Below are 17,765 nucleotides of genomic sequence, written 5' to 3'. Positions count from 1 at the left end.
TGCACCCGGGGGGGGGAGCGATGGGAGGGGCCGCCCCCCCCCCACGCCCCCGCCGGGGGGGGACAAAGCGAGCAACCACAAAAAAAAAAAAAAAAAAAAAAAAAAAAAAAAAAAAGAACGTTAGAACAGACTGGGCGTGGTAGCTCATGCCTGCAATGCCAGTGTTTTGAGAGGTCAAGGTGGGAGAATTGCTTGAGGCTAGGAGTTTGAGGCTGCAGTGAGCTATGACTGTGCCACTGCACTCCACACTCCACCTGAGTGACAGAGTGAGACCTGTCTCTTAGACCAAAAAAAAGAAAATTATATATATATATTAGACTATTCTTTGGTGGAGAGTTGTGGTTGTATCCAAGTAGAGGAAGACAGTGAGTCTATGTCCCATTGACGGTTTCATACCCTACCTTTTGCAGAAAAGCTGTATGGCTCCAGTGGCCCTGAGCTCCGCCGCTCCCTCTTCTCATTGAAGCAGATCTTCCAGGTGAGGCCTCGCAGTGGGCTGGGAGTAAGTGTGTAGCCCAAGCCTCCCTAAACTCCCCCATGGTGCCTCCAGGAGGACAAAGACCTCGTGCCTGAATTCGTGCATTCGGAGGGGCTGAGCTGCCTGATCCGTGTGGGTGCTGCTGCCGACCACAACTACCAGAGCTACATCCTTAGAGGTCAGCCCCTCCCCTCCCCTATGACCCCTGCTCCAGCGACCCTCGCTGACTCTGCCCATCCCTGTGTCCCCAGCGCTCGGCCAGCTGATGCTCTTTGTGGATGGAATGCTGGGGGTGGTAGCCCACAGTGAGACTATTCAGTGGCTGTACACATTGTGTGCCAGCCTGGTAAGTGGCTCTCCACCCAGCCTTATACCCTTTGCCTAGTGCTTCTCTCTGGGCCTCAGTTTCCCGTTCTGCAAAGTGGGCTGGAAGGGAGTGAATCTAAGCCTCTCTTAAGCCTAGAAGGCACTTCAGTGCCTGGGCCTGAAGCCAGGGTCATTCTGCCTAGATTCTCTCTAGGTCCAGCCCCAGCAGCCCTTCCCCTTCCCCAGCAACAGCTGGCACAGGTCTGGCCTAAGCCCCACTCATATGTGCTGACCTCTCCCCTCAGTCCCGCTTGGTGGTGAAGACAGCCCTGAAGCTGCTGTTGGTGTTTGTAGAATACTCCGAAAACAACGCACCGCTGTTCATCTGTGCAGTGAACTCTGTGGCCAGCGCCACCGGTCAGAGACTGTCCCTTCTCCCCCACCACTCAGAGCCCTCTCTCCTACCCATCCCCCCATGACTGCTCCACTTTCTGTGTGGCAGGCGCTCCTCCCTGGGCCAATCTGGTATCCATCCTGGAGGAGAAGAATGGCACTGACCCTGAGTTGTTGGTGTACACGGTCACCCTCATCAACAAGGTCTGGCCAAGGACTGGGTACCAGCTCTGGGATGCTCAGGCTCCTGACCTCCCCACCAACCTCAGCCTTGCCTTCTTATCCCTGCCCTCCAGACGCTGGCGGCGCTCCCGGACCAGGACTCCTTCTACGATGTGACAGATGCACTGGAGCAGCAGGGCATGGAAGCGCTGGTCCAGCGCCACCTGGGCACTGCAGGCACTGACGTCGACCTGCGCACGCAACTTGTGCTCTACGAGGTGGGCCGGGCCCTACGCTCTGAGGGGAATTGGAAGGAAGGAAGAGAGAAGCGCTGTCCCCAGCGCCCCACCCCACCTGCATGCATGTTAACCACTTTCTTACATCCTGGTGCACCTCTGCTAGAATGCCCTGAAATTGGAGGATGGAGACATCGAAGAAGCCCCAGGCGGCGGTGGGCGGCGGGAACGACGAAAGCCTTCTTCTGAGGAGGGCAAAAGGAGCCGCCGTTCGCTGGAAGGCGGGGGCTGCCCCGCGCGTGCCCTGGAACCTGGGTAAGTACGAGCCTCCGTAGATGGTGAAGGGTGGATCTACTAGCCAAGGCCCTGTGAGCTGTCAAGCCCTGACCCCAAACCCCTCAGGCCCCGCCCCACAGACAGCCCCACCTCCCCCACTGGCCCTGCCCTACCGACAGGCCCCACCTCCAGCCCCGCAGGCCCCACCCCACTGACAGCCCCCGCCTCCAGCTTCTCAGGCCCCAACCCACTGACAGCCCCTGCCTTCAGCCCCACAGGCCCCGCCTCACCGGTAGGCCCCACCTCTTCCACCAGCCCCGCCCCGCTGACAGGCCCCACCTCCAGCCCTGTGGGCCCTCCCTCCGGCCTCCGAGCTTCAATGAACCTTTTTCCTACCATCTCTGTGGCACCCTCAGCTGACACCTCCAGCGAGAGGAGCATCTACAAGTAAGCAGGGAGACAGAAGTCACCCTGGAGTCCTCTCTCCCACTGTCCCTCCGCTTTGCGCCCCTCCATGGGCACTCAGCCTCCTCTGCCCAAACGCGTGCTTTCTCTCTCTTTCCAGACTTCACCAAACTGCTCCCGCTTGGTAAGTGACTGCCAGCGGGTGGGGTTAGGCTCTGACTAGATCTCCTCCTCCTGTGGTCTCCTCTCCTCCGACATTCTGCCTGTCTTTGCCTCTTGTCATGTCTCCCGCCCCCGTCTGTCACTCCCTTGTTCTGCTGCCTCCATCTCTTCTGGCACCCTGTCCTGCTCCATGTCAGTCTCTCCCCTCCACTTCTAGTTTCCTCGTGTCATGCCTTGCCCCGCTTCCCACTGTGGCTGGGAAGGAACCCCAATATCACTGCCCAGCTCTGTGTGGGTATGAGCAACCACGGAGCTGGCACCACAGTTACCATCTCTTCTCTCATCCTCCCTACCCAGGGCCCCTGAGAGCCCACCTGTCCCCCAATCCCCTCCTGGGCAGGCCAGTTTGGAGTAAGTACAGAGGCCGGCCTGCCAGGCCTGCCATGTGCTCAGGGCTTCAGCATTGCTTCCCCCAGCAGGGGTTCCACGTGCCTGATGCAACCAAAGCTGGGGAACTCAGGCCTATCCTCTTCCAGACATATGCCCCCTCGGTAACCTAAAGGCTAAGCACTGGGAACAAATTCACTGGGGTCACAGTGGTCCCTGTGCTTCAATAGCAACACCTTAGCAGCCAGAGATGGGGATGTGGACGCCCAACCTGGGGCTCATTCTGCCATGTCCTCAGCTCAGGACCGAGGAGGGAGGGGACCTAGGGTGCTGTGTGGTGTAGGGGTAGAGGGGTAACCTAAGGCTGAGGGAAAGGCAGGGACTGAGAGCCGACAGAGGAGGGGCCAGAAAAGAGACACTGGATTGCACCCATTATTTCAGCATAAACTGAGGGTCCACTGTTTACCACGTCCTTTTTTTTTTTTTTTATGAGACGGAGTCTTGCTCTGTCTCCAAGGCTGGAGTGCAGTGGTGTAATCTCAGCCCACTGCAACCTCTGCCTCCCAGGTTCAAGCAATTCTCCTGCCTCAGCCTCCCAAGTAGCTGGGATTATAGGCCTGCACCATGACACCTGGGTAATTTTTGTATTTTTAGTAGAGACAGGGTTTCACCATGTTGGCTAGTCTGGTCTCTAACTCCTGACTTCAAGTAATCCACCCACCTCTGCCTCCCAAAGTGCTGGGATTACAGGTGTGAGCCACCGCACCTGGCCTGTTTACCAGGCCCTTTCCTGGGCATAGGCTCCCAGAAGCTACCAGACATGCTAAGGGAGGGACAGCCTGATATGCCCATTGGGACAGCTATCCCCTTCCCCTGCTCTAAGAGTCCTTGTCTAGACTCAAGACACCAGCCTGGGCAACATAGCAAGACCTCATCTCTACAAAGAAATTTTTAAAAATTTGGCTGGGTGCATCATTCACACCTGTAATCCCAGCTCTTCAGGAGGCTGAGGTGGGAGGATTGGTTGAGGCCAGGAATTCAAGGCCAGCCTGAACAACATAGCGAGACCCTGTCTCCTCAAAAAAATTTAAAAATTAGCTGGGTGTGGTGGCACATGTCTGTAGTCCCAGCCACTTGGGAGGTTGAGGGTCAAGCCCAGGAGATTGAGGCTGCAGTGAGCTATGATCACACCACTGTACTCCAGCCTGGGTGACTGACAGACCCTGTCTCTAAAAAACAAACAAACAAACAAAAAATCAGGACAGTGAACATGAACGAGGTTGCAATTTAGATGTTAAGTAGAACTTCTCCCTGTATTTTCACCTGGGAATGCAGGGTTGGTAGTAATCCTCCCCAGATGTGGAGGACTGAAGAGGGGCTGGCCTTGGTGGGCGCGGTTCTGGTCTGCTCAGTGCATGGACTGTTCCCCATGTGTCTGTGTGTGCCTGCAATTGGGGGTGGTGTCCAGGGGCTCAGCAAGGCATGTGTACCTGGGCTGGGGTGTGTCAGACACTGTCACTGACAAGCGCCTTCCCTCAGAGCCCGGTTCCTGGAGAATGTGGCGGCAGCAGAAACAGAGAAGCAGGTTGCTCTGGCCCAGGGCCGGGCAGAGACATTGGCCGAGGCCATGCCCAGTGAGGCAGAGGGACACCCAGGTGAGTAGGTGGGTGGGCAGGCAGAGCCTGCCTGTTGCTCTGTTGCCCCACAGGGGGCATGGCACTGACAGCTCCTTCCCTTTCTTTAGATGCCCGGCAACTCTGGGACTCCCCAGAGACAGCACCTGCACCCAGAACACCCCAGAGCCCTGCCCCCTGTGTCCTGCTCCGGGCCCAGCGAAGCCTTGAGCCAGAGTCCAAGGAGCCACTGATGCCAGCAAGCCCCAAGGCTGAGCCCATCTGGGAGCTCCCTACTCGTGCACCCAACCTCTCTATTGGGGACCTGGACTTTTCAGATCTAGGGGAAGAGGAAGACCAGGACATGCTGAATGTAGAGTCTGTGGAGGCTGGGAAAGAGGTCCCAGCTCCCGCACCCCCACTGCCCCTACTCTCGGGAGTCCCTCCACCTCCCCCACCTCCACCTCCCCCACCCATCAAAGGCCCGTTCCCACCACCTCCACCTCTACCTCTGGCTGCCCCTCTTCCCCATTCATTGCCTGACAGCTCAGCCCTCCCCACCAAGAGGAAGACGGTAAAACTTTTCTGGCGTGAGCTAAAGCTGGCTGGGGGCCATGGAGTCTCTGCAAGCCGCTTTGGGCCCTGCGCCACCCTCTGGGCTTCACTGGAGCCTGTCTCAGTGGACACAGCCCGGCTGGAACACCTCTTTGAGTCTCGTGCCAAAGAGGTGCTGCCCTCCAAGGTAAATCCACTCATCTGCAAGGCAGCCCCACTGGAGGCGGGAGGGAATCAGAGCTCAAGGATCTGACCTGTTGGAGCCAGTCACTCACTTCCCACATGGGGAAACTAAGACAAAGAAAGGAGTAGGGAATTGTCCAAGGTCTCCTAACAAGGGATCAGCAGTGCCCCAACTAGAATCTAAACTTGGCCGGGCATGGTGGCTCACGCCTGTAATCCGAGAGTTTGAGACCAGCCTGTGCAACATAGTGAGACCTTATCTCTACTAAAAGTTGGGCCGGGCGCAGTGGCTCATGCCTGTAATCCCAGGACTTTGGGAGGCCGAGGCAGGTGGATCATTTGAGTTCAGAAGTTTGACACCAGCTTGGTCAAACTGGCGAAACCCCATCTCTACTGAAAATAGAAAATTAGCCAGGCGTGGTGGTGGGCACCTGTAATCCCAGCTATTCGGGAGACTGAGGCAGGAGAATCGCTTGAACCCGGGAGGTAGAGGTTGCAGTGAGTCGAGATCGCGCCATTGCACTCCAGCCTGGGGGACAAGAGCAAGACTTCGTCTCAAAGATAAATAAGTAAATAAAAATAAATAAATAAATAAATGTTAAAAAAAAAAAAAAATTGGCCGGGCATGGTGGCTCACCCCTGTAATCCCAGCACTTTGGGAGGCCAAGGCAGGCAGATCACTTGAGACCAGGAGTTTGAGACCAGCCTGGCCAACATGGTGAAACCTTGTCTCTACTGAAAATATGAAAATTAGCTGGGTGTGGTGGCTCATGCCTGCAATGCCAGCTACTTGGGAGGCTGAGGCAGGAGAATTGCTTGAACCTGGGAGGCGGAAAAACAAAAAGTTAAAAAAAAAAAAAAAAGTTGGTTATGGTGGTACACACCTGTAATCCCAGCTACTTGGGAGGCTGAGGCAGGAAGATCCCAGAAGATAAGCTGCAGTGGGCTATGATGGCACCACTGCACTCCAGCCTGGGTGGTAGAGCGAGGTCCTGTCTCAAAAGAATCTAAGCTCATCCCCATGCCTTACACATCCCAGGTTGCCAGTTTGTCAGTTGTGGGATCATTTGGCAATCTAGAGGAGGACCTTGCAGTGCCCTCTTAGATTGCTGTCCCAGCTAGTCCCTTCCTCTTTTTTTTTTTTTTTTTTGAGATGGGGTCTTTCTTAGTCGCCCAGGCTGGAGTGCAGTGGTGTGATCTCAGCTCACAGCTCACTGCAAGCTCCGCCTCCTGGGTTCACACCATTCTCCTGCCTCAGCCTCCCGAGTAGCTGGGATTACAGGCACCAGCCACTACGCCCGGCTGATTTTTTTTGTATTTTTAGTAGAGATGGGGTTTCACCATGTTAGCCAGAATGGTCTCCATCTCCTGACCTCATGATCCAACTGCCTTGGCCTCCCAAAGTGTTGGGATTACAGGCGTGAGCCACTGCGCCCGGCCCCCTTCCTCAGTCTTACACTGCCCTTCCCCCAACCATGCAGAAAGCTGGTGAGGGCCGCCGGACAATGACCACAGTACTGGACCCCAAACGCAGCAATGCCATCAACATCGGCCTAACCACACTGCCACCTGTGCATGTCATTAAGGCTGCCCTGCTCAACTTTGATGAGTTTGCTGTCAGCAAGGATGGCATAGAGGTGGGGTCACCCAGCTATGGGTGTGGGAGGGAGGTCTGGCCTTCTCCTTTGGTAGGTGGGCATTTCCTGTCCCTCTAGTGGTGGGCATGGGCTTGGCCTTTCTGCAGGGCAGTCCCCAGACTCTGGGGCCTCCCCTAGATGACTGAGGGACGGGTCAAGACCAATGCCTGAGGCCTCAGGCCTGCACTGAGTGGGGCATGTCAGGCTCTGGCTACATCCTCAGAAGCTACTGACCATGATGCCCACGGAGGAAGAGCAGCAGAAGATTGAGGAAGCCCAGCTGGCCAACCCTGACATACCCCTGGGCCCAGCCGAGAACTTCCTGATGACTCTTGCCTCCATTGGCGGCCTCGCTGCTCGTCTACAACTCTGGGCCTTCAAGCTGGACTATGACAGCATGGAACGGGTACCTGGGTCTTGGAGTGGGACAGACAGTAGGGACAGGTAAGCATCATGACCACGTAGTCTAAGAGTCCCTGGTCTCCCATACCAGGAAATTGCTGAGCCACTGTTTGACCTGAAAGTGGGTATGGAACAGCTGGTACAGAATGCCACCTTCCGCTGCATCCTGGCTACCCTCCTAGCTGTGGGCAACTTCCTCAATGGCTCCCAGGTGAGTGAGAGTACATGGGGACTAGGGGGAGTCAGGGTTCTGGAGCCAACCAGGCCCAGGCTCAGAAACGGTCCTTTCAGAGCAGCGGCTTTGAGCTGAGCTACCTGGAGAAGGTGTCAGAGGTGAAAGACACGGTGCGCCGACAGTCACTGCTACACCATCTCTGCTCCCTAGTGCTCCAGACTCGGCCTGAGTCCTCCGACCTCTATTCAGAAATCCCTGCCCTGACCCGCTGTGCCAAGGTTAGCACCTGCCAGAATCAACCAAGGCTGGACGAGGCATGAGAAGCACTGCTTCCTGGGCCTGGCTCCTCCCTCTTCTCCCTATCTGGGCTGCTATGCCAGGGCTTCCTCCAGCCACCTGGGTGTGAGCTATGCCTTCTGCCAGAAATGCTCTTTCCTCTATTGGCCTGGCCACACCTACCCAGTCTTTGGGTCTGTTGAACTGCCACTTCCCCCAATAAACCTTCTGTTCCTCATTCAAATCAAATGGACTTGTGTCTCTTGCACTAGTCTATGAGCTTTTGAATGTCTGTGTCCTCAGGGCCCAAGCTGGCCAGTCTGGCTCAGAGGCAGCCTCGGGCCGTGTCTTATCTACAGGGTGTTGGGGGACAGTATGTACACCCCCTTGCTTTCTCAGGTGGACTTTGAACAGCTGACTGAGAACCTGGGGCAGCTGGAGCGCCGGAGCTGGGCAGCTGAGGAGAGCCTGCGGAGCTTGGCCAAGCATGAGCTCGCCCCAGCCCTGCGTGCCCGGCTCACCCACTTCCTGGCCCAGCGTGCCCGCCGTGTTGCCATGCTGAGGATAGTGCACCGCCGTGTCTGTAATAGGTAGGGGCATGGACCCAAGAGAGGCAGGACGGCCACCACCCTCCCTCAGACAACAAGCAGGACTCACCGTCCCTCCCCACTCTCACCTGCCTAGGTTCCATGCCTTCCTGCTTTACCTGGGCTACACCCCGCAGGCGGCCCGTGAAGTTCGCATCACACAGTTCTGCCACACGCTGCGGGAATTTGCGCTTGAGTATCGGACTTGCCGGGAACGAGTACTACAGCAGCAGCAGAAGCGGGCCACATACCGTGAGCGTAACAAGACCCGGGGACGCATGATCACTGAGGTGGGTGCCCTTCCAGGTCTTAGTCTTCACTGCCACCTCCTTGGTTTCCTTCACTCCTCCCAGCTCACCCTTCTTCTTTCTTCAGACAGAGAAGTTCTCAGGTGTGGCTGGGGAAGCCCCCAACAACCCCTCTGTCCCAGTAGCAGTGAGCAGTGGGCCAGGCCAGGGAGATGCTGACAGTCATGCTAGTATGAAGAGTCTGCTGACCAGCAGGCCTGAGGACACCACACACAATCGCCGCAGCAGAGGTGAGGCTCATAGCTGCTGTGGGGAATGGGCTCCAGGGCCACCTTGGCCTGACCTTCCTATCTGGCCTCCCTCAGGCATGGTCCAGAGCAGCTCCCCAGTCATGCCCACAGTGGGGCCCTCCACTGTACCCCCAGAAGAACCCCCAGGCTCCAGTTTACCCAGTGATACATCAGATGAGATCATGGACCTTCTGGTGCAGTCAGTGACCAAGAGCAGTCCTCGTGCCTTAGCTGCTAGGGAACGCAAGCGTTCCCGCGGCAACCGCAAGTCTTGTAAGTAACCCCCCACAACCCCGCTGCCCACCTGAACCCCATCAACTCCCTCCAACCCTATTGTGTCCCTGCAGTGAGACGGACGTTAAAGAGTGGGCTCGGAGATGACCTGGTGCAGGCACTGGGACTAAGCAAGGGTCCTGGCCTGGAGGTGTGAAGGTGCTGCATCCCGGAAATCTATCTGGACCCTGGACTGCAGTGCAAGAGATGATAGAATGAGGAAGGCCCAGAGCAGAATTCTGGCCCCAGAACTCTGTGCCCAGGAGCCATGCCTTAAGCAGTATTAGCTGTGTGTGTGTGCATGTAAGTGTGTGTATGTACGTGCATGTGCATGTGTGTGAGCTCCTTGAACTCACAGAGCAAAATAAAATTTTCTTAGCTAATCCAACAGGCTTTCTCTTCTTTCAGGGTCCCCACTAGGCTGGGTCTGTAGCAGGAGGGAAATCCCATAGGACCGGCTTTTCCTGCTTCATCCCTCATCACCCACACAGCCATCAGCCACACTCTAAGCCATTTATTCAACGACCCTATAAAGTATACCCAATACCTCAGACTGCTTTTGGCCCCTAGACTAGACCCTCATTGCTCCAGGCATGGGGGGCCGTGCACCTTGACAGAGTCAACCAGGGCCAGTGGCCTGTGGTCACAATGTCAATGGCTATAACCGCTTCATCTGCCGCCGCTCCTGTCGGCGCTGCCGTTTCTCATTGTGCTCTGGTGCTGGGGTGCCACTGTCTGCAGTGAACCAGGGGCCCAGCACATTCACCCACAGGAGGTAAAGGGCCCGGCCTGGAGCCTACAAGAGAAACGGTAACTTGAAGCAAGGTGCAGGGAATAAAAGATGGGGAGGGTTAGATGCCCCTTCTTGGGAGCGTCCCCAGCCCACGTACCAGAAGCCAGAAGGACCAGACATAGAGAGAGAAGCAGCTGAGCACCTGCACAATGGCTGTCAGTAGGATCACATCCTTAAGGTGCCTGTGGATAGAAATAAAGCTGCCAAAGACAGCAGATGGGCCCCAGTTCAACTCCCTTCCACCCTTTTCAAGTTGCAAGTAGCTGTGCTTCTTGGGCTATCTGGGCCCCAGCCCTGGGGCCGCTCACCTGGGCTGGCGGTGGGGGACACTCACTCTGCCATGCCCTGCTCCATGTTGAGGTCCATGCCACCATCCATCAGGGCCCCATCCTCAGAGAACGCTGCCCGTGCCATCGAGCTCATAGAGTGATAGCTGGCCCCATACACTGCCAGACTAAAGCCCAGGGCCAACTGCAGAGCAAGAATGAGGGTATCAAAGGTCAGCCACTGACCCTATGCACTCATCCATCTCCCAGGATGGAGATACTTACCCAGGCCCAAAATGAGGCAGATGAGTAAAAGAAGACCAACGTCACAAGACAGTAGATGGCCTGCAAGCAATCACAGGATCAGGTTGGGGTCAGAAGGTACCTCCAAACCATGGGTCTCCCTCAACTCTGACCAAGAATTAGGCCAGGCTGTGGGATGAGCAAGGTTGTTCTTACAGGGCTGAAGAAAGGGCCCTGCTCCCTGAATCCCAAATATCCAGACTCTCCTCTAACACGCAACTCAGCCCAGGAAAGAAGCCTTTGTGTGCTTGGAGGTAGGAAGGGCTCTTAAATTCAGCTACGACTCACACCTTCATTTCCTTTGTGTTTTACTAGTCAGTACTTTCTCTGTGCCCAGATCTCTCATTTCTTTTTGACTGGACCTCTCTTCTACAGCTTTTTCGGGTACCACTACTTCTCACCAAGCAGTGCTGAGGACTAGGGGACTGACTATAAGCTGGCATAGAAGCAAGGAGGCAGGCACTTACATTGGCCCCCAGTATGATCCTCAGGTAGAACTTCAGGGTCTCTTTGTTCTCTTCAAATATCTGCTTCTTCCCTCTCGTGCCCACTTTGCCCTTGGGCTGCAGAGGGATGATGAGATGACGTCAGGAGGCCACGGTCCTCCTCATTCTCCCCACCAGCCCGGTTAGCTATACAGCTCCAGCCGCAACTCAGCCAGGTCCCCGTAGTGCTGAAACCTAGCACAATCCCTGGGATGTCCACCCATCCTCCAGTCCATCCTATCTAGGGGCTGACGCCCTCTCTCCAGCACTCACAGCTAGGATCGCCTCCTGCTCGCCCTGGAATAATTCAACCCTAAGCTAATACCGCCTCTGGATCCCGTGGTAGTCTAGCTTTAGGCAACGACTCTTCCAAGGGTACTCCTGGGCGGAGTAGAATGATGCCTCCCTCAGGCCTCCGCTGGCGTAGTCCCGATCTGGGCTAACGCCCATCTCAGGTCACTTATATCTCTGGCCTGCTCTGGTACTGATGCCCAAGCCGCTCCGGCACTAGTCCTGGTATGGTCCTGCGCCGCCCTCCCCCAGCCCAGTTCTAGTACGGTCTGGCCAGGGGATGGTGCCCCCCTCCGGCCCACCCCGTATCCCTTAATGTCCTTTCTCAGTTTTCACTCTCACAACCCCTGGAGAGCTTGGCTGGTGCGGACTCCGCCCTACACATCCTCCTTACCGCCATGGTGCGAGGCAAATACCCAGCCCAGGGAACAAGGGAGAGCGACCGAAACCGCAATCACTGAGCACCACATCGGCAGCACATGTACTTCCGGCGCAGACCAAAGTGGTCAGATTCTGGGACGGAAATAGGGCTCACTTCCTTCCCAAACCCCTCCCCAAAGGGGCGAGACTACACTTCCCAGAAAGCCTTGCGCGGGGGGGGTGGAGGCGGCAGGGATGCGATGGCGGAGTCGCTGCCCCTGGAGGTGAGAGGAAGCCGCCCTCAGGCCTAGCTCCGGACAGGCCCCGCCCTCGGGGTCCCGAGCTTTGGGGAGGGGCTGTCAGATAGCTAGCCCGGCCCCTCCAGCCTGGCGGAAACGACCTGCCCTCCCGATCCCGCGACCTTCTAGCTCTGGGTAACGGCTACTCCTTTGGGCCACTCTGTCCCTTTAGCTTGAGGGACCGTCCTCCCCTTCCCTATCGGCCCCAGGAGATAGCTGCCCTGTCACCTCAGCAAGAACAGGCCCTCTACCCATCCCCTTCCCTTGAGGTGGCTGTCTCCTCCCCGCTCAGTTCTGGAAGATGTCCGCTCCATCTCATCGTCCCGAAGGGTAACTGATCTTATCCCCATTGGTCCCTTGGGATGATCTCTCCATTTCCTACGCCCCGACAGAGACGGCCGCCCCCTCTCCCTGGCAGTGGGAAACAGACTGCTCCCTACCTATCAACTGCAATGATCTCTGAATTCCTTTAGCAAGGATAGGCCTGTTCCCCATTCCTAGGCCCCTAGTGATGGCCGCCTTTACCTCTTTCACTCCATGGGATGTTTGCTCCTTCCCCTTAGCCAGGGGCAAGACCACTCTGCCCCATCTGCCGAGGAGATAACAGGTTTTGTCTTCAGTGGCCTGTTGGAATGGCTTCTCCATCTCTTTTGTCCTGAAGGTTGGCAGCCCCCTCTCTCTGCCCATGGGAAACAGGCCACCCTTTCCCACCGGTCCTGGAATGATGCTTCCTATCCTTAGCAAAAATAGGCCTGTTCCCACCCCCTTTAGCTTGCAGTGCTATTCCTTTCCCCCTTAGCTTTAGGGGCTATTTCCATCCCCATAGACCCCATGAGTGACCAGTCATTATCTCCAGTAGCCCCCTTGAGATGGGACTCATGGGATGGCCACTCCATCCTCATCACTGCCTCCTCTCATCCCTCTAGAAAGGCCACCCTCTTCTTAGGTCAATGAATTGTGTCCCTCCCCCACTCACCCCAAGGGATGACAGGTTTTTTCCCCTCTCCCTTTGCTCTTGGGCTGGCTGCTTAGCCCCAGAAGACAAGATGGCCACTGTCTTAACTCAGCTGAAACAGGCTTCCCTGCCTCCCTGGAGGGATTGGGACATGGTCAGTCCCAGTCCCCATCAATACTGTCTTCCCTATGCCTAGCCTCCCTGGCTCAGAATTCTATTCTCCCAGTCATTGTCCTCTCAGTAATGACTACTTTTATTTCCCTGACCCCTTCCCTGAGCATACTCTTGGTGAAAATAGAGGTAGAGGACTGGACTGCCCAACCTTAATTTAATCCAGTAAGCACTGGCTGAGCACTGTGCCTGCGTGCTTGGCATCTGAGAAGGGAAGGAGAGATCACAATGGGTTGGTGAAGTCAAGCTTCAGGAAGGGGATCCCAGGGAAAAGGCCCGCATAGGCAAAAGGAAATAGACATGCTATGTTTGTAGGGCAGTAGGGAGACTGGATTGGGGAAGTTTGGGGACCAGCGAGTCCAATCAGGCACACAGACCTGGCAGTGCTGATCCAGGAGTGAAGACTGTCCTGAGAGTACTGGTGAACCCTGAAGTTTTACAGCAGGGGTGAGCTGACACTGAAAACTATTTTATAGGAAAAATTAACCTTGTGACAGTGTGCATAATGTATTAGCAAGGATGAACTTGGAGGTAAAGAGTTCAGGTGGGACATTGTGGAAGGAATCAAGGTTTGAGGTGGTAGAAATCTGAGCTACTGAGGTGGGAAAGTTGCAAAAGTAGAAATTTTAGTAACAGCAATCCAGCAACCATTTATGGAACATCTAGTTGTCACAGACACACTATATATATGTAAAATTTAATCCCCATGAGGCTATGATCTAGATTTTTAAAAAGTATCCCTATTTTATAGGTATAGAAACAAACTCAGACAGGTCAAATACCTTGTTTAAGGACACACAGCAGCATGACAGGAAGTAGTGGAGCTGGAATTTGAATGAGTCTAGGTTAGCCTGGCCTAAAGCCTGTGCATTACACCTGTATCTGGGAGCAAGGGACAGAGGGGTTTGAATAGTAGAAAGTGTTATCAGGTAGATGCACTGTTGGCATTGAAAGGGGAATTTGGGAGGAGGGGCTGTTTGGGGCGGAGGGTAGAATATGAGTTTTGGTTGAGATTAAAGTGATGGCTAAACATTTGCATGGATGATTGGCAATATGGACTAGCACTTGGATAATAGGACAATATGGGAATATTGAATTGTTGGTTATTCCTGTGTTGGTAAACAGAAAACCAAAAGACCCAGGTCTGAGCCCTGGGAGCCACAGAAGAATCCAAAAACGAGGCAATTGGGATGCAGGGAGGAAGATTCCAGAAGAAAAAAATAGTTAATATCAAAACATTCTAGACCTCACTGGCAACCCCTTCCCCAGTCCCATTTAGGACCTTGAACCTCACCACCCCCTAGGTGGGGGAAAGGCCTGAGCCTCCCAATCTAGGTCTTGCTGGGATCGCATCTTAACAACCAGTGGAGAGGGCATGGTGGCAGTAGAGAAGATGGAAAAAGAGCAGGGTCCCAGAGCCTGAGCCATGAGGGCAGGAGGACCAAGCATGACTTCCTGAGGACTAGAGTGAGCACACCTGGCCTGCTGTGCTCTAAGTCCTATGCAAGACACTTGACTGTGTTCTTTAATTCTCACAATAACCCATTTAAATCTCACTACAATTGCCATTTCGCAGATAAGGAAAACAAAGTTCTAGAGGTCAGTTGGCAGAGTAGAGAGTTGAACTAGGTTTATCTGGCCTCAGTGCCCAGGCTTTTTCTACTCAGCTAGGTGGGAAGTTTGATTGTTATCAGTCAGTGAAAGCCTTCACCCAGCTCAGGAAAGGTTTGTTCACAGGAAAGATACCTGAAGCCTGGAGCGGGGAAGTGAATGCTTTGTGAAACTCCACGTCCAAGATAAAATAGAAGCCAGTGCTCTGGTGCCCTCAGACCCATGGTGCTATCAGCTGGAGTCGGTTCCAAAGACCTCCCAGCTCTGACAGTCCCCAATGCCCTGTCTTTTCCCCTCAGATGCTCACATATATTCTGAGCTTCCTGCCTCTGTCAGATCAGAAAGAGGCCTCCCTCGTGAGTTGGGCTTGGTACCGTGCTGCCCAGAATGCCCTTCGGGAGGTAAGGCACCCACCCTCCCCCGTCCCACCCTCGGGTGTTTCTCACTTCAGCTTACTTGTGGCCCTGCTCATATGTCTCCATCCATCCATCCATCCATCCATATATGCTCATATATGCACATGTATACATACATTCATACGTACTTGGCTCTCGGTACAGTGCTAGGGCTACACAGATGAATAAGACACAGTTCCCTAAGGAGCTCACAATCCAGTGAAGGAGAAAGACAAGTAATATGAATGATCATGCTATTGTGTGCTCAGTGCTATGACACTGGGAAGAAACAGTTTGAAGGGGACGGCCGGGCACAGTGGCTCACGCCTATAATCCCAGCACTTTGGGAGGCCAAGGCACATGGATCACCTGAGGTCAGGAGTTTGAGACCAGCCTGACCAATATGGTGAAACGCCGTCTCTACTAAAATTACAAAAATTAGCTGGGCGTGGTGGCATGGCGTGCGCCTGTAGTTCCAGCTACTCAGGAGGCTGAGGCAGGAGAATCGCTTGAACCCGGGAGGCAGAGATTGCAGTGAGCCGAGATCATGCCACTGTACCCTAGCCTGGGCAAGAGAGTGAGACTCTGCCTCAGAAAAAAAGGGTTTGACGGAACATGAAGAAGGACATCCAGAGGAGACTGGCAGCATCAGGGAAGGCTTTCTGAAGGAACAGGGTGAGAAGAAAGGTTGAGCTCTGTGATCAATAATAGCACAAGTGAAGGCACCATGGTGTGGAATAGTTCTGGAAACAATCGCACAAATTCCGTGTGGCTGGAACTGAGTGAGACATGGCAGGAGACGAGGCTAGAATGGGGTCAGGCTGCAAGCTGGCAGATGTGCCAGGCAGCAGAGTTTGGCTTTCTCCTGGTGACCATCAAGGAGCCCGTTAGGCAGGCAAGTGACACAGCGTGATTTGTATTAGAACTCTGCAGTGCAGAATGGACTGGGAGAGTGAGACAGCATAGGGAGGAGGCCAGCCAGGAGGTGAATGCAGACATCTGGGCTAGTTTAAAAGGCAGGCAGTGATGGCTCATTGTTTTAATTTTGATTTGTTTATTAGTGAGGTTGCACTGTTTTTCTCATTAGCTCACCCTTCGTATTTCCCCCTTTTGTTTATTCATGTTCTGTATCCATTTAACTATTAAGGTCTTAGTATTTTTCTGTTCCATTTGTATGGACTTTTCCTTTTTTCTTTTCTTTCTTTTTTTTTTTTGGAGATAGATCTCGCTCTGTTGCCTAGGCTGGAGTGTAGTGGCATTATCTTGGCTCACTGCAGGCTCTGCCTCCTGGGTTCAAGCAGTTCTCCTGCCTCAGCCTCCCAAGTAACTGGGATTACAGACACCTGCCACCATGCCCAGCTAATTTTTTTTTTTGAGATGGAGTCTTGCTCTGTCACTCAGGCTGGGGTGCAGTGGCACAATCTCAGCTCACTGCAACCTCCGCCTCAGCAATTCTCCTGCCTCAGCCTCCCAAGTAGCTGGGATTACAGGTGCTCGCCACCATGCCTGGCTAATTTTTGTATTTTTAGTAGAGACGGGGTTTCACCATGTTGGCCAGGCTGGTCTCAAACTCCTGACTTCAAATGATCTGCCTGCCTTGGCCTCCTAAAGTGCTGAGATTACAGGCATGAGCCACCATGCCTGGCCTGAAATATATTCTTAGTATGTTTGCCTTTTAATTTGATTTGTAGATATGTGCTTTTATTTATGAGATACAGAAATTAAATTTTTTAGTATTTAATATATATATATATTTAGTGTGTGTGTGTATGTACATACATATATATATATATACACTTTTTTTTTTTTTTCGAGACAAGAGTCTCACTCTGTCGCCCAGGCTGGAGTACAGTGGCACCATCTCAGCTCGCTGAAACCTTTGCTTCCCAGGTTCAAGCGATTCTCATACCTTAGCCTTTCAAGTAGCTGGGATTACATGTGTGTGCCACCACACCCAGCTAATTTTTGTATTTTAGTAGAGATGGGGTGTCACCATGTTGGCAAGGCTGGTCTCGAACTCCAGACCTCAAGTGATCTGCACCCCCTTGGCCTCCCGAAGTGCTGGGATTACAGGCGTGAGCCACTGTGCCTGGCTTCTTTTTTTATTTGTATTTATTTATTCTTTGAGATGGAGTCTCGCTCCGTTGCCAGGGTGGAGTACAGTGGTGTGATCTCAGCTCACTGCAACCTCCGCCTTCTGGGTTCAGGCGATTCTCCTGCCTCAGCCTTCCGAGTAGCTGGGACTACAGGCGCCCGCCACCGCGCCCGGCTAATTTTTTCTATTTTTAGTAGAGACGGGGTTTCACCATGGTCTTGATCTCCTGACCTTGTGATCCGCCCGCCTCGGCCTCCCAAAGTGCTGGGATTACAGGCGTGAGCCACCGCGCCCGGCCCCAGCTAATTTTTATATTTTTAGTACAGATGGAGTTTCACCATGTTGGCCAGGATGGTCTGGATCTCTTGACCTCATGATCCGCCCGTCTTGGCCTCCCAACATCCTGGGATTTCAGGTGTGAGCCACTGCACCTGGCCTCTTTTTTAAAATTTAATTTAATTTTTAATTTAATTTTTTAAAAATTTCATTTGTTTGTTTTTGAGAAAGGGTCTTGCTCTATTGCCAAGGCTAGAGTGCAGCGCGCAGTCACAGCTCACTGCAGCCTCGACCTCACCAGGCTCAGGTGATCCTTCCACCTCAGCCTCCTGAGTAGCTAGGACTACAGATGCATGTCACCACTAATGCATTAGCCCGGCTAATTTTTTTTTTTTTTTTTTTTTTTTTTTTTTTTTTTTTT

At 53.9% G+C, this 17,765-nt stretch overlaps 2 protein-coding genes across 4 annotated transcripts in view; one reads left to right on the top strand and one right to left on the bottom strand.

The window, feature by feature from the left end:
• FHOD1 (formin homology 2 domain containing 1) overlaps positions 1-9,432 on the top strand; it is an 18,904-nt gene extending 9,472 nt beyond the window's left edge. The window contains exons 4-24 of one of the 2 annotated variants that reach the window (XM_025370932.1): positions 411-478; positions 551-656; positions 730-824; positions 1,090-1,201; positions 1,287-1,381; positions 1,474-1,617; positions 1,742-1,890; positions 2,122-2,298; positions 2,417-2,440; positions 2,776-2,829; positions 4,345-4,460; positions 4,550-5,160; positions 6,638-6,793; positions 7,017-7,199; positions 7,287-7,406; positions 7,487-7,648; positions 8,046-8,236; positions 8,331-8,523; positions 8,609-8,771; positions 8,847-9,044; positions 9,119-9,432. In XM_025370932.1, coding sequence (XP_025226717.1) covers positions 411-478; positions 551-656; positions 730-824; positions 1,090-1,201; positions 1,287-1,381; positions 1,474-1,617; positions 1,742-1,890; positions 2,122-2,298; positions 2,417-2,440; positions 2,776-2,829; positions 4,345-4,460; positions 4,550-5,160; positions 6,638-6,793; positions 7,017-7,199; positions 7,287-7,406; positions 7,487-7,648; positions 8,046-8,236; positions 8,331-8,523; positions 8,609-8,771; positions 8,847-9,044; positions 9,119-9,201 — 3,200 coding nt within the window. In that variant the 3' untranslated portion in view covers positions 9,202-9,432. The remainder of the gene's footprint in view (positions 1-410; positions 479-550; positions 657-729; positions 825-1,089; positions 1,202-1,286; positions 1,382-1,473; positions 1,618-1,741; positions 1,891-2,121; positions 2,299-2,416; positions 2,441-2,775; positions 2,830-4,344; positions 4,461-4,549; positions 5,161-6,637; positions 6,794-7,016; positions 7,200-7,286; positions 7,407-7,486; positions 7,649-8,045; positions 8,237-8,330; positions 8,524-8,608; positions 8,772-8,846; positions 9,045-9,118) is intronic. The other variant, XM_025370933.1, reaches the window with a different exon arrangement.
• Positions 9,433-9,543: 111 nt separating this feature from the next.
• TMEM208 (transmembrane protein 208) lies at positions 9,544-11,685 on the bottom strand. 2 transcript variants are annotated; one of them, XM_025370650.1, is made up of 6 exons: positions 11,577-11,685; positions 10,874-10,969; positions 10,389-10,448; positions 10,172-10,308; positions 9,935-10,019; positions 9,544-9,840 (listed from the first exon to the last, which is right to left on the bottom strand). In XM_025370650.1, the coding sequence occupies exons 1-6, from the start codon at positions 11,580-11,582 to the stop codon at positions 9,703-9,705; spliced, it is 522 nt and encodes a 173-aa protein (XP_025226435.1). In that variant the 5' UTR covers positions 11,583-11,685; the 3' UTR covers positions 9,544-9,702. The 2 variants fall into 2 exon arrangements, with proteins under 2 accessions (XP_025226435.1, XP_025226436.1); XM_025370651.1 differs by having other exon boundaries at positions 10,874-11,086; positions 11,577-11,681.
• Positions 11,686-17,765: the final 6,080 nt, after the last annotated feature.

This window comes from Theropithecus gelada, chromosome 20 (assembly GCF_003255815.1).
Source record: "Theropithecus gelada isolate Dixy chromosome 20, Tgel_1.0, whole genome shotgun sequence".
NCBI classification, from domain to species: Eukaryota; Metazoa; Chordata; class Mammalia; order Primates; family Cercopithecidae; genus Theropithecus; species Theropithecus gelada.
The sequence above is the reverse complement of the archived record's forward strand: the minus strand, read 5'-3'. Positions and strand labels throughout refer to the sequence as shown.